This window comes from Saimiri boliviensis, chromosome X (assembly GCF_048565385.1).
Source record: "Saimiri boliviensis isolate mSaiBol1 chromosome X, mSaiBol1.pri, whole genome shotgun sequence".
In the NCBI taxonomy this organism is placed as follows: domain Eukaryota; kingdom Metazoa; phylum Chordata; class Mammalia; order Primates; family Cebidae; genus Saimiri; species Saimiri boliviensis.
In genome coordinates this window covers 52211121-52226859 of record NC_133470.1, presented here as the reverse complement: position 1 = coordinate 52226859, position 15739 = coordinate 52211121, and the positions used below count along the sequence as shown (strand labels likewise).

The window sequence follows — 15739 nt, the reverse complement described above, 5'->3', positions numbered from 1 at the left end:
TATAAATCATTCTACTACAAGGACACGTGCACACGAATGTTCATTGCAGCACTGTTTACAATAGCAAAGACCTGGAACCAACCCAAATGCCCAACGATGATAGACTGGATAGGGAAAATGTGGTACATATACACCATGGAATATTACGCAGCCATCAAAAACGATGAGTTCGTGTCCTTTTTAGGGACATGGATGAACCTGGAAACCATCATTCTCAGCAAACTGACACAAGAGCAGAAAATCAAACACCGTATAGTCTCACTCATAGGCGGGTGTTGAACAATGAGAACACATGGACACAGGGAGGGGAGCACTACACACTGGGGTCCGTTGGGGGTAAATGGGGGAGGGGCGGGGGGTTCGTAGGTGGGGAGAGATAGCATGGGGATAAATGACAGATACAGGTGAGGGGACGGAAGGCAGCAAACCACACTGCCAAGTGTGTACCTATGCAACAGTCTTGCATGTTCATCACGTGTACCCCAAAACCTAAAATGCAATAAAAAAAAATAAAGTAAAATAAATAAATAAATAAATAAATAAATAAATAAAAAGAAATTTTTAAAAAAGAAACTTAATACTACACAATCTCATGGAAACTGATCAACCTGCTTCTGAATGACTATGGGGTAAATCACAAAATTAATGGAAAAAAAAAAAAAAAAAAAAAAAACTGAAAACAAAAAGACAATGTACCTGAATCTCTGAGACACAGCTAAAGCAATTTTAAGAGAAAAAATTATAGCAATAACAGGCCACATCAGAAAGCTAGAAAGATCTAAAATCAGCATCCCATTTTCAAAATTAAAAGAACTAGAGAAGCAAGAACAAACGAGTTCAAAGGCTAGCAGAAGACAAAAAATAACTAAGGTCAGATCAGTACTGAAGGAGAGACACAAAACATTCTTTAAAAAATTAATAAACCCATAAGCTGGTTTATTGAAAAGATTTAAAAAAAAACAGATAGACCACTGGCCAGAAAAATATAGAGGAAAAGAGAGAAGAATCAAATAGATGCAATAAATTATTATACAGGCATATCACCACTGATCCCACAGAAATACAAACTACCATCAGAGAATACTAAAAAAAAAAAAAAAAAAAAAAAAACTCGATGCAAATGAACTAGAAAACCTGTAAGAAATTGGTAAATTCCTGGAGATATAGACTGACCCAACATCAAACCAGGAAGAAGTTGAATCCCTGAATAAACCAATAACAAATTCTGAAATTGAGAAAGCAATTAATAGCCTACCAAACAAACAAGCAAAAAATACACAACCATGAAGAGTCCCTTTACTTTCCTTGTTAGTTGTATTCCTAGGTATTTTATTCTCTTTGTAGCAATTGTGAATGGCAGTTCGTTTTTGATTTGGCTCTCTTTAAGTCTGTTATTGGTGTATAGGAATGCTTGTGATTTTTGCACATTCATTTTGTATCCTGAGATTTGCTGAAGTTGCTTATCAGTTTCAGGGGACGTTGGGCTGAGATGATGGGGTCTTCCAGATATACAATCATGTCATCTGCAAATAGAGACAATTTGACTTCCTCCTTTACTATTTGAATACCCTTTATTTCTTTTTCTTGCCTGATTGCTCTGGCTAGAACTTCCAGTACTATATTGAATAGGAGTGGTGAGAGAGGGCATCCTTGTCTAGTGCCAGATTTCAAAGGGAATGCTTCCAGTTTTTGCCCATTCAGAAGGATATTGGCTGTTGGTTTGCCATAAATAGCTTTTATTATTTTGAGATACGTTCTGCCAATACCTAGTTTATTGAGGGTTTTTAGCATAAAGGGCTGTTGAATTTTGTCAAAGGCCTTCTCTGCATCAATTGAGATAATCAAGTGGTTTTTGTCTTTGGTTCTATTTATGTGGTGAATTACATTTATAGACTTGCGTATGTTGAACCAGTCTTGTATCCCTGTGATGAATCCTACTTGATTACGGTGGATAAGCTTTTCCATATGCTATTGAAATTGGCTTGCCACTATTTTATTGAAGATTTTTGCATCTATGTTCATCATGGATATTGGCCTGAAGTTTTCTTTTCTTGTTGAGTCTCTGATGGGTTTTGGTATCAGGATGATGTTGGTCCCATAAAATGATTTGGGAAGGATTCCCTTCTTTTGGATTATTTGGAATAGTTTCAGAAGGAATGGTACCAGCTCCTGTTTGTATGTCTGGTAGAATTCGGCTGTGAACCCATCTGGACCTGAGCTTTTTGGGGGTGGTAGGCTCTTAATTGCTGCCTCAACTTCAGACCATGTTATTGGTCTATTCAAGGTTTTGACTTCTTCCTGGTTTAGGCTTGGGAGGAGGCAAGTGTTCAGGAATTTATCCATTTCTTCCAGGTTTGCTAGTTTATGTGCATAAAGTTGTTTGTAATAATCTCTGATGATGGTTTAAATTTCTGTGGAATCTGTGGTGATATCCTTGTTATCATTTTTTACTGCATCAGTTTGTTATTCTCTCTTTTCTTTTTTGTTAATCTGGCTAGTGGTCTGTCTATTCTGTTGATCTTTTCAAAAAACCAGCTCCTGGATTTATCGATTTTTTGAAGGGCTTTTTGTGTCTCTATCTCTTTCAGTTCTGCTCTGATCTTAGTTATTTCTTGTCTTATGCTATGTTTTGAGTTCTTTTATTTTGCTCCTCCAGCTCTTTCAATTTTGATGATAGGGTGTTGATTTTATATCTCTCCTTGCTTCTCATGTGGGCATTTATTGGTATATATTTTCCTCTAGAGACTGCGTTAAATGTGTCCCAGAGATTCTGGTATGTTGCGTCTTCATTCTCGTTGGTTTCGAAGAACATCTTTATTTCTGCCTTCATTTCATTGTTTATCCCGTCAATATTCAAGAGCCAGAGGTTCAGTTTCCATGAAGCTGTACAGTTCTGAGTTAGTTTCCAAATTCTGAGTTCTAACTTGATTGCACTGTAGTCTGAGAGACTGTTTGTTATGATTTCCATTCTTTTGCATTTGCTGAGGAGTGATTTACTTCCAAATGTGTGGTCAATTTTAGAGTAGGTGTGATGTGATGCTGAGAAGAATGTATATTCTGTGGATTTGGGGTGGAGAGTTCTGTAAATGCTATTAGGTTTGCTTGGTGCAGGTCTGAGTTCACGTCCTCAATATCCTTGTTAATTTTCTGTGTCATTGATCTATCTAATATTGACAATGGGGTGGTAAAGTCTCCCACTATCACTGTATGGGCAAGAAAAAGGAATAAAACGTATTCAAATAGGAAAGGAGGAAGTCAAATTGTTTCTATTTGCAGAAAACATCATTGTATATCTAGAAGACCCCATCATCTCAGTCCAAAATCTCCTGAAACTGATAAGCAACTTCAGCAAAGTCTCAGGATACAAAATCAATGTGCAAAAATCACAAGCATTCCTGTACAACAATAACAGACTTAAAGAGAGCCAAATCAAGAACGAACTGTCATTCACAATTGCTACAAAGAGAATAAAATACCTATAAATACAACTACAAAGGAACGTAAAGGACCTCTTCAAGGAGAACTACAAACCACTGCTCAACGAAATAAGAGATGACACAAACAGATGGAGAAACATTCCATGTTCATGGTTAGGAAGAATCAATATTATGAAAATGGCCATAGTGCCCAAAGTAATTTACAGATTCAACACTATTCCCATCAAGCTACCAATGACCTTCTTCACAGAACTGGAAAAAAGCACCTTAAACTTCATATGGAACCAAAAGAGAGCCCACATAGGCATGTCAATTCTTAAAAAAAGAACGAAGCAGGAGGCATCATACTACTGGACTTCAAACTATACTACAAATCTACAGTAATCAAAACAGCATGTTACTAGTACCAAAACAGAGATATAGACCAATGGAACAGAACAGAGGCCTCGGAGGCAACACCACACATCTATAACTGTCCGATCTTTGACAAACCTGACAAAAACAAGCAATGGTGAAAGGATTTTCTGTTTAATAAATGGTGTTGGGAAAACTGGCTAGCCATGTGCAGAAAGCAGAAACTGGACCCCTTCCTGATACCTTACATTAAAATTAACTCCAGATGGATTAAAGACTTAAACATCAGACCTAACACCATAAAAACCCTAGAAGAAAATCTAGGCAAAACCATTCAGGACATAGGAGTAGGCAAGGACTTCTTGACTAAAACACCAAAAGCATTGGCAACAAAAGCCAAAACAGACAAATGGGACCTAATAAAACTCCACAGCTTCTGTACAGCAAAAGAAACCATCATTAGAATGGATTGGCAACCAACAGAATGGGGAAAAAATTTTGCAATCTACACATCTGACAAAGGGCTAATATCCAGAATCTACAAAGAACTAAAACAGATATACAAGAAAAAGACAAAAAAACCTATTCAAAAGTGGGTGAAGAAGATGAACAGACACTTTTCAAAAGAGGACATATATGAGGACAACAAACATATGAAAAAATGCTCGTCATCACTGGTCATTAGAGAAATGCAAATCAAAACCACACTGAGACATCATCTCACACCAGTTAGAATGGTGATCATTAAAAAATTGGGAGACAACAGATGCTGGAGAGGATGTGGAGAAATAGGAACACTCTTACACAGTTGGTGGGAATGTGAATTAGTTCACCCATTGTGGAAGACAGTGTGGCAATTCCTCAAGGACCTAGAAATAGAAATTCCATTTGACCCAGCAATCCCACTATTAGGTATATACCCAAAGAACTATAAATCATTCTACTATAAAGACACATGCACACGCATGTTCATTGCAGCCCTGTGTACAATAGCAAAGACCTGGAACCAACCCAAATGCCCATCAGTGATAGACTGGACAAATAAAACGTGGTATATATACACCATGGAATACTACGCAGCCATAAAAAACAATGATGTCCTTTGTAGGGACTTGGCTGAACCTGGAAACCATTATTCTCAGCAAACTGACCCAAGAATAGAAATCCAAGCACCACATGTTCTCACTCATAGGTGAGTGTTGAACAATGAGAGCAAGTGGACTGAGGGAGAGGAGCAAGAGGAGCATCACACACAGGGCAAAGTTGGATGGGATAGGGGAGAGACAATGGGGTGTGGGGAGGGAGGGGAGTGTGGGGAGGGATAACATGGAGAGAAATACCAGATACAGTATGCACCTAAAATAAAATAAATAAATTTTTAAGAATGAAAAAAAGAAAAGAAAATATTTACAACATACACATCTGGCAAGAGACTCATATCTAGAATTCACAAGGAACTCAAACAAGTTATAGTAAAATATAAAATTTAAAAATAGGCAAAGGGCATGAATAGTCATTTCTCAAAAATATATTTGAAAATGGCTAAGAGATATATAACATAATGACCAACATCACTAATCACAAGGGAAATGCAAATCAAAATCTCAATAAGATATTGAATTATCCAAGTTAGAATGGCTACTATTATAACAAGAAAAAGTAATAGACGCCAGTAAGGATGTGGATAAATATACTCTTGGTTGAAATATAAATTAGTACAGACACTATGGAAATCAGTATAGCCATATCTCTATAAACTAAAAATGCAACCACCATATGCTCCAGAAACCCTCTACTGAGTATTTGTCCACAGAGAAAGCAATTCATATTTCAAAGGGATTGCTGCACTTCCATGTTTATGCAGCACTATCCACAAGAGCAAAGATATAGAATTGACTTAAGTGTCCATCAGTGAATTAAGTGATTTTTGAAATGGTGGTACATATGCACAATGGAATACTACTTGACCACAATAAAGAATAAAATTCTGTTATTTGTAGCAAAATGATTAGAACTAGAGGTGATTATGTTAAGCAAAATAAACCAGGCACAGAAAAAGATAAATATTGTGCCTACTCGGCCGGGCACGGTGGCTCAAGCCTGTAATCCCAGCACTTTGGGAGGCTGAGGCGGGTGGATCACGAGGTCAAGAGATCGAAACCATCCTGGTCAACATGGTGAAACCCCGTCTCTACTAAAGATACAAAAAAATTAGCTGGGCATGGTGGAACGTGCCTGTAATCACAGCTACTGAGGCAGGAGAATTGCTTGAACCCAGGAGGCAGAGGTTGCGGTGAGCCGAGATCGCGCCATTGCACTCCAGCCTGGGTAACAAGAGTGAAACTCCGTCTCAAAAAAAAAAAAAAAAAAAAAAAAAAAAAAAAAAAAAAAAAAAAAAATTGTGCCTACTCAGGTGTAAGAACTAAAGAATTTGCTCTCTTGGAGGTAGAAATTAGAATGACAGAAATCAGGCCGGGCGCGGTGGCTCAAGCCTGTAATCCCAGCACTTTGGGAGGCCGAGGCGGGTGGATCACAAGGTTGAGAGATCGAGACCATCCTGGTCGGCATGGTGAAACCCCGTCTCTACTAAAAGTGCAAAAAAAAAAAAAATTGGCTGGGCATGGTGGCACGTGCCTGTAATCCCAGCTACTTAGGAGGCTGAGGCAGGAGAATTGCCTGAGCCCAGGAGGCGGAGGTTGCGGTGAGCCGAGATCGCGCCATTGCACTCCAGCCTGGGTAACAAGGGCGAAACTCCGTCTCAAGAAAAAAAAAAAAAAAAAAGAATGACAGAAATCAGAATCTGGAAAGGGTGTGTGGGTGTGGGGAGACATGAGAAACAGAGAGAGTTATTAACTAGGTACACATATGCACTTAGAAGGAATAAATTCTAATGTTGGATAGCAGAGCAGTGTGATTATAGTTAACAATGTATTGTATATACTAAAATAGCTATAAGAAAGGGCTTGAAATATTTCCAAAACATAGAAATGATTAATATAGTCCAGATGCTCAATACCTCAAACATCCTCACTTGAGTGATATGAATATGACAAAATATCACATGTAACCCATAAATATATGTAAATATTATTTATTAATTTAAAATATCAGAAATGTGCTAAAACATCAGGTCTAAGATTCACTATAATTATTTATATTTTTAACAAAGAAGTTGCAGACTTCTTAGAAAGCAGAATCAACTTCTCAGGCCCTTCTTAGTGAAGAGAAATGCATAAATTAGTTTTAAGTGCAAGAAACATAACATTCGTCTTGCCTTTTATGAGGTTAAATTTTCATTGTTGGCAGCTCCCCTAAAACAGCTGATACCTGGGAAAAGACACATAAAGGTTTTGCTTCCAAGCCTTGGAAAACTTACAACTGGGTAGAACTTTTATTTTTAGGGTTCTCCAGCTAGGAGGCACCAATAAAATAAAAAGTACAAAATACACGATGACTTTTCAGAGCCCGACAGATCTAGAATTTAAAACTAGTTTCAACACTACCCAAAAGTAAGAGTTAAGCAAGTATTTTGGGCTCTTTTATTCACAGTTTACTTGTCTTTTAAGAAATCAACTATCTTTGAATACTAATTGTCAGGCAGCAAAATCTCTCTTCTGTAGTAATACCCCCACAGTGTTACAATATTCCCAAGATCTCTGATATCTTTCCTTCAAATGTCCATCAGCTTATCCTGCCCTGACATTTGAGATCTGATGTCAGTATAATTTCAGGGAGAGAAACTTCTATCACTAGCATCTCTAAGTGGTGCTAGCCAGAAAAATGACCAAGAAGTAGGTATGTTGTTTTCATAATAGGAAAAGGGGGAGGCAATTATGAAAGCACCCCAAGGGGACTCAGAAATAAGAAAAATCGGGTTGCCCTGTAATATTATACTAATAATTTCTGTCCAAAAATATTTAAAATCATTTTAAGAAGCAGATTGTTTCCTCCATCTGGGAAAGACCTAATCTTTATTAAAGATGTTATAAAAGCTATAGAAAGAATTTGTCAGTCTGAAGGAGAATAGTTGATTACCCTTAGAATTATAGCTGGGTAATGTTCAACTAAAGCACTTTCAATAGAGTAGAAAATACAGGCCTAAAAATGTTGAGTTTCTGTACTTACTGGTTAAGTAAGTACATCACAATCTGCTGCCATTAAGCATTAAATTACATGGAAACAAGATACTAGTTTCCCCACACTCTCAGTCTTTGATTTTTGTGTTAGCACATATGGCAGTACATTTTCACAATGCCAACCTTGCCCCGGAAATTAGCCTTACTTTATGTACATACACATACAGTCCACAGTACACTTTCTAATATTAGTGCACTTGGTTTGTGCAGTGATCATTGGGGTTAACATCCCTAAGTTCATTGTAGCCCAAAGTTCTTAATTGAAGCCAGTCAACACACTGCCATTCCTGTTGTCAGTGACTGGCTTAGAAATAGGTGTACGATCCAGTGTTGCAAAATGTGTTGTCAGGGAATGTCTGCTGGATGAGTTTGGGTCGGGAAAGGTTTCTTTTCCCATAAAGAAGAGACTTGGCAAGGTGCGGTGTCTGACGCCTGTAATCCCAGTGCTTTGAAAGGCTGAGTCAGGTGGATCACGAGATCAGGAAGTAGGGACCATCCTGGCTAATATGGTGAAACCCTGTCTCTATTGAAATACAAAAAAATTAGCTAGGTATGGTGGCACTCCCTTATAGTCCCAGCTACTCAGGAGTCTGAAGCAGGAGAATCTCCTGAAGCCAGGAGGCAGAGGTTGCAGTGAGACGAAATCACATGACTGCTCTCCAGCCTGTGTGACAGAGTGAGACTCCATCTCAAATAAAATAAAAAAACAAAAATGAAGAAGAGACTCAAGAAGAGACAATTATTTCTGTTCCTGGATATTACCCTAACTGGATTTGAGGGCTGTAATTGAGACATCCAATTAGGAACCAGCCTGTGGAGGAAGCCAACACTGAAGGTGGCAGAGAAGAGATATGGAAGGGCCTGGGTCTTTCATATTATACGATATTTAATACACTAAAAACCACTTCTACTGAAACCCACCCAACTGCTGGACTATCTGTTATGTGAGATTATAAAGGAACTTGATTTAAGGATTTATGTTGATTAAAGACCAAATAATCTTAACAATGTAAAAATATAGATTTTCTGATGAAGGTAGTCTCTGTGTCACAGGCCTGACAATACGAGTTACATTATGCCATTTACAAAGTTTGTTATCTTGGACAAAGAATTTTTAGCTTTGCCTCAATTTCTTCATCTAAAAAGTGATAATAATAAACATGCTTATCTTACAGAGTTGCTCTTGTGAGCTTGAAAATGAGGTAATGCATATTAAATGTATTTCAGGAAGCTTAATTCTCATTACTATAGTTAAAGATATCTTGGGGACAGAATATGAAAAAAAGTCCGTTATGTATTTGTGTTGTCATCTATATCCTATTGTTTAATCTGCCATATTGTCACACCAATGCAGCAAATTCCCTCACCTGGCTCTCTTTTCTCTTTTTCAAAATAAAGATATTCTCTTCATTTTTACGTACTTCCAGTGCAATTATAAAATTCAGAAATTGCCACAGTACATTATTACCTACAAAACATCTCATATTCATATTTGTCCAATTGTCTTAACACTATCTTTTTTTTTTTTCTTTTTTTTTTTTTTTTTTTGAGACAGAGTCTCACTCCATCACCAGACGCCAGGCTGGAGTGCAGTGTTATGACCTCGGCTCACTGCAAGCTCCGCCTCCTGGGTTCAAGCAATTCTCCTGCCTCAGCCTCCTAAGTAGCTAAGACTACAGGTGTGTGCCACCATGCCCAGCTAATTTTTTTGTGTTTTCCGTAGAGACGGGGTTTCACCATGTTGGCCAGGATGGTCTTGATCTCTTGACCTCGTGATCTGCCTGCCTCAGCCTCCCGAAGGTCTTAACACTATTTTAAAAACAAACAAACAAACAAACAAACAAACAAAAACCTTATATTTCCAATTTGACATCACACATTTGAGTTTAGTTGTCATATGTCTTTAGTCATCTTTAATCTGAAGCAGTTCCTTAGCCTGTCACAGGCAATAATTCTTTGACATTTTTGAATAGTAAAGGCCCTTAATTCTGTAAGATGTTTATAAATTTTGTTTTTTCTGATTATTTCTTATAATTAAATCCTTGTCAGGGACATCACAGAAATATGATCTATCCTTCTTGGTATAATCAACAGAATACATTTGGCATCAATTTGTCCTATTATTTGTTGTTCAGATTAATGTTGATCACTTTATTATGGCAGTGTTTACCATATATCTGCACTCTAAAGGTAATATTCCCCACCCTTGAAATTAATAAGTGATAGGTAAAAAGATATTTTGTGACTATAAGTATTCAGTTTCTCAAACTTTTATCCAGTGGTTTTACATTCCATTGATGAACTATGTATGAATTAAGTATTATTTTGATGGTTACAAAACAGTGACTTTCTAAATCCATATATAAAATGTTGTTCTAGGGCCTGTTGCTTCTAGGATCTCTTAGTGAACAAAATTATGAAATACTTTAAGGGGATATTGGAAGAGCTTTTCTTACTATGGTCTCATTACTTATATACCCACTTCCAGTTCCCTATCAGCAATATAAACTTACAGCAGCATCTCCTTTCCTTTTTCATTGTAGCTTCTTCTAACTGGAATTCCCTTACTTAATGGCCTGCGTGGAAAACACATAACTCTCCATTTGTCAGTTTCAGCATCATATCTTCTTTTTCTTAAGATCCTCTCCTTAGCATTGGACATTTCCTTCTTTGATCTCTCTACTATACCCAAAGCAGACAGGATTCCAGCATTTAAGAAACTTTATTACACTTATCCATTTGCATGTCCTCATTTTCCAGTAACATAAAGGCAGGAAGCAAATATTACCATTTTAGTAATGCCACAGTTAGCGAAGAAAATAAAAGTAGAAAGAATAACTAAATGAGTACATAAATTCCCCAGTTGTTTCTTCAGTTGCCTGCTGGTGCTTGATCTAACCCAATTAATAGAATACCACCACACACACACACACACACACAGACACATACACACACACACACACACTCATATATTAACATTAATCTTGGAGAAGGTTCTCCTAAAACTTTCCTGGACAGACCCATCCCCCAAAAGTTTTCTCCAAGTACTGGGCCACAGCCAGGGTCAGGTGATCATTAAAGGGTGCAGCCACAACCTGGATGCCTAGTGGAAGTCCTTTGGCATTCAGTCCCAGTGGGCATTGGGTCACAGGAAAACCCAGGGCACTGAAGACACCTAAAGGAAACAAACAAAAAGTGAGAAATCAAGACCTGTTCCTGAAAACTTACTTCTTCATTTATTTTGTCAATAATGAAGATAAGAGATGAAAACATATAATTACAATTTACTGTCTACTTAGGACTTAATAACATTTAAGAACTTTACCTGTATTAAATATTTGACATCACAACAAGCTCATGATGTAGAAGCTATTCATTATCTCGATTTTACTGAAGAAATAACTGAAGAAAAGCAAAGTTAAATAACATGCTTGGCTAGCAAAAGCTGTAATTGAGATCTGAATGCAGAAAGTGTGAATGAGAGCCTAAAGTGCTTTCCCATGATGCTGTTTCTAACTTGTCTTCTGTAGCACTTTCAGAAAAACCAAAGTGAATTGTAGAGTAGAATAATATATTCATAAATATGTGGATTTTCTTTTAACTTATAAACATTTTTGTAATATTACTTCACACTAACCTAGAGCAGTAATTTGTCATTATTTACTTCATTTGTGTTATAAAACTTTATTGCAGCATAATTTATATAAAATAAGATTCTCCATATCAAATGTACAGTTTAATGATTGCAAATAAATTTACATAATTGTGCAACCATCACCACAATCTAGGTAAAGAACATTTTTATCACCCACTTTAAAAACCACATACCATTTAGCAATTACTCTTAATTTCTGTATTCCCCCATCCCTAGTATCCACTAATTTAATTTTTAGCTATATAGATTTATATTCTGAACACTTTCTAGAAATTGAATCATATAATATGTAATATTTTGTGTCTGATTTGGTCCACTCTGCACGTTTTCAAGGTTTATATAAGTGGTTCTTTTTTATGGATAAAGAGTATTCCATTAAATAAATATACACAATTTTGATTATCTATTCACTAGTTACTGAACAGTTGGACTAACAGTCTTGGCTATTACTAATTATGCTGGAAAAATCAGCAATATAATTACACATTTGTTTATAAGTCTTTGTATGAATATTTGTTTTCATTTCTTGAGCATATATATAGATATGTAGATGAATGAAATAGTTGAGTCTTATGACAAACTTATATTTAATATTTTAAGAAAATGCCATACTGTTTTCCAAAGAGTCTGGACCAGTTTCACAACAGCCTTACCAGCAATGTATGAGAGTTTAATTTCTTCACATGTTCATTAACCCTCATCCATTTTGTTTATAACTATTTTAGTAAATGTTCATTGATAACTTCTGTGATTTTGATGTTCATTTCCCTAATGAGTAATTATGTTAAACATTCTCTCATGCACTTATGGGCAATTAGTATGTTTTCTTTAGGAAAATGTCTATTGAAATCCATTGTGCATTATAAGTTGGGTTATAGTCTTATTATGAAGTTGTAAGAGTTCTTCATATGTTTGGAATATAAATCTCTAGTGGTTATATAATTTGCAAATATTTTCCCCTGGTCTGTGTCTTTCCTTTTAACTTTATTGAAGCTGTGTTTTGGAATAGAATTTTTGGTAAATGTTGACAAATTCTAATTCATCATGTTTTCTTTTATTGCCTGTGCTTTTGAAGCTGTATCTAGGAAAACTTTTAGTGTCCCAAGGTCATGAAGATGCACTCAGATTTACTTATAAAAATACTACAGTTTTAGCTTTTACATTTAGGTCTTGGATTAATTTTACATTGGTTTTTGTATACGTTGTATATGTGGAAGGGCTCCAACTTTATGCTTTTGCATGTAGATATCTAGTTGTCCTGGAACCATTTGATGAAAAGACTACTAATTCTTCATTGAATTGTCTTGAAACCTTTACTAAAAATAAACTGAGGGGAAAGTAAAGAGAGTGATATCAGCAAGATAACGGAATAGAGTTCTCAAGATCCAGTTCCCACCACAGAAATCCAACTACCAAATATCCCCAGATAAGAATATTTTCATCCATATCCCTAAATTTTGGAGATAGCCCTTCCAGCCATAGAACTGATAACAGCTGTATTCAAAGGGTCAGAGGAATAGTTTCACTTTGTATCACCCTCTCTCATGTAACAGTGCCACAGAGGATTTCCTTGGGCACATGTTTCTGCAGGGGAAAAGAGAGTTGTAAACAAATATCCAGCTTTCTCACCATTGTGAGGTGCTTTACAGGATGCTCACACTTGTCTCACTCCATGAGTGTCAGTGGTGGCTGCAAAGTGTTTGGCAGCAACCTCAGGGAGTTAGGCTGTCAAAGAAATGTCAAGCCATGGCCACCGTGTTCAAGCAGGGGCAGGGGAAGGGGCACTGGTGACCTGGAGCATGCAAGATTATTTGGTGGGAAGCAGTAGAAGTGCAGAATTGTGTGCATTGCAGTCTACCTCCTGCTCCTTTGTATCTCTTCTGTGGTATCTGTGCTGAAGGCTGCAGAAGTGCCTAGCTTTCCCATTTCCTCCCTAGCACAGGCGAAAGAGGGATGGTGTAACTTCTGTTATTTAAAAGGTGGCTATTTTGATAGTGTCCCATAATTCTCAGACCTTCATTATTTTTTTCTTATACTTTCTTTGATGACTTTAACTTTCCTTAAATAATTTTTAAAAATTTATTATTCTTTTTCTCAGTGCTTTGTTTTGCCAAGTGTTCATATTATTTTCATTGCTATGTAATATATTCTTATTTTATTTATTTATTTATTTATTTTATTATAATTTAAGTTCTGGGATACATGTGCACATCAAGCAGGTTTGTTACATAGGTATACATGTGTCATGATGGTTTGCTTCATCCATCACCTCGTCATCTACATTAAGTATTTCTCCTAGTGCTATCCATCCCCTAGCCCCGCAATGCCAGACAGACCCAGGTGCATGAATTTTCCCACCCTGTGTCCATGTGTTCTCATTGTTCAACTTCCACTTATGAGTGAGTACATGTGTTTTTTGGTTTTCTGTTCTTGTGTTAGTTTGATGAGAATGATGGTTTCCAGCTTCATCCATGTCCCTGCAAAAGACATGAACTCATCCTTTTAAAAAAATTTTTTTTAAAAAGTACTTTAGGTTCTGGGATACGTGTGCAGATCATAAAGGATTGTTGCATAGGTACATACATGGCAAGGTGCTTTGCTGCTTCCATCACCATGTCACCTATATCTGGCATTTCTCCCCATGTTATCGCTCCCCAACTTCCTCACCTCCCACTGTCCTTCCACTAGACCCTGCAACAGAACCCAGTGTATGATTCTCCCCTCCCTGTGTTCATGTGTTCTCATTTTTCAACACCTGCCTATGAGTGAGAACATGCTGTGTTTGATTTTCTGTTCTTGTGTCAGGTTGCTGAGAATGATGGTTTCCAGATTCATTCATATCCCTACAAATGACACGAACTCATCATTTGTTATGGTTGCATAGTATTCCATGGTGTATATGTGCCACATTTTCTTTTTCCACTCTATCATTGATGGATATTAGGTTGGTTCCAGATCTTTGTTATTGTAAACTATGCTGTAATGAACATATGTGTGCATATATCTTTATAATAGAATGATTTACAATCCTTTGGGCATATACCCAGTAATGGGATTGCTGGGTCAAATGGAATTTCTATTTCTAGGTCCTTGAGGAGTCTCCACACTGTCTTCCACAATGGCTGAACTAATTTACACTCCCACCAACACTGCAAAAGTGTTTCTATTTCTCCACATTCTCTCCAGCATCTGTTGTCTCCAGATTTTTAAATGATTGCCATTCTAACTGATGTGAGATGGTATCTCAATTTGGTTTTGATTTGCATTTCTCTAATGACCTGTGATGATGAGCACTTTTTTATATGTTTGTTGACCTCATATATGTCTTCTTTAGAAAAGTGTCTGTTCAAATGAGAACACATGGACACAGGGAGGGGAGCACTACACACTGGGGTCCGTTGGGGGGAAATGGGGGAGGGGCGGGGGGGTGGGGAGGTGGGAAGAGATAGCATGGGGAGAAATGACAGATACAGGTGAGGGGATGGAAGGCAGCAAAGCACACTGCCATGTGTGTACCTATGCAACAATCTTGCATGGTCATCACATGTACCCCAAAACCTAAAATGCAATAAAAAAAAAAAGAAAAGAAAAGTGTCTGTTCATATCCTTCACCCACTTTTGAATGGATTTGTTTGTTTATTTCTTGTAAATCTGTTTTAGTTCTTTACAGATCCTGGATATTAGCCCTTCGTCAGATGAGTAGATTGCAATATTTTTCCCTTTCTGTTGGTGGCCGATTCACTCTAATGATGGTTTCTCTTGCCATGCAGAAGCTGTGGAGTTTGATTAGGCCCCATTTGTCTATTTTGGCTTTTGTTGCCAATGCTCTTGGCATTTTGGTCATGAAGTTCTTGCCTATGCCTATGTCCTGAAAGGTTTTGTCTAGAGTTTCTTCTAGGGTTTTTATGGTTTTAGGTCTTATGTTTAAGGCTTTAATCCATCTGGAGTTAATTTTAGTGTAAGGTGTCAGGAAGGGGTCCAGTTTCTGCTTTCTGCACGTGGCTAGCCAGTTTTCTGAACACCGTTTACTAAACAGGGAATCCTTTCCCCATTGCTTTTGTCAGATTTGTCAAAGATCCGATGGTTGTAGATATGTTGTGTCGCCTATGAGGCCCCTGTTCTGTTCCATTGATCTATATCTCTGTTTTGGTACCAGA

The 15739-nt window shown here is 37.2% G+C and overlaps 1 protein-coding gene across 5 annotated transcripts in view; it reads right to left on the bottom strand.

Moving 5' to 3' along the window:
- Window positions 1-10630: 10630 nt before the first annotated feature.
- FAAH2 (fatty acid amide hydrolase 2) overlaps window positions 10631-15739 on the bottom strand; it is a 182947-nt gene continuing 177838 nt past the window's right edge. For all 5 annotated transcript variants that reach the window (XM_074392272.1, XM_074392273.1, XM_003943989.2 and 2 more), the window contains one exon: window positions 10631-11102. In XM_074392272.1, coding sequence (XP_074248373.1) covers window positions 10927-11102 — 176 coding nt within the window. In that variant the 3' untranslated portion in view covers window positions 10631-10926. The remainder of the gene's footprint in view (window positions 11103-15739) is intronic.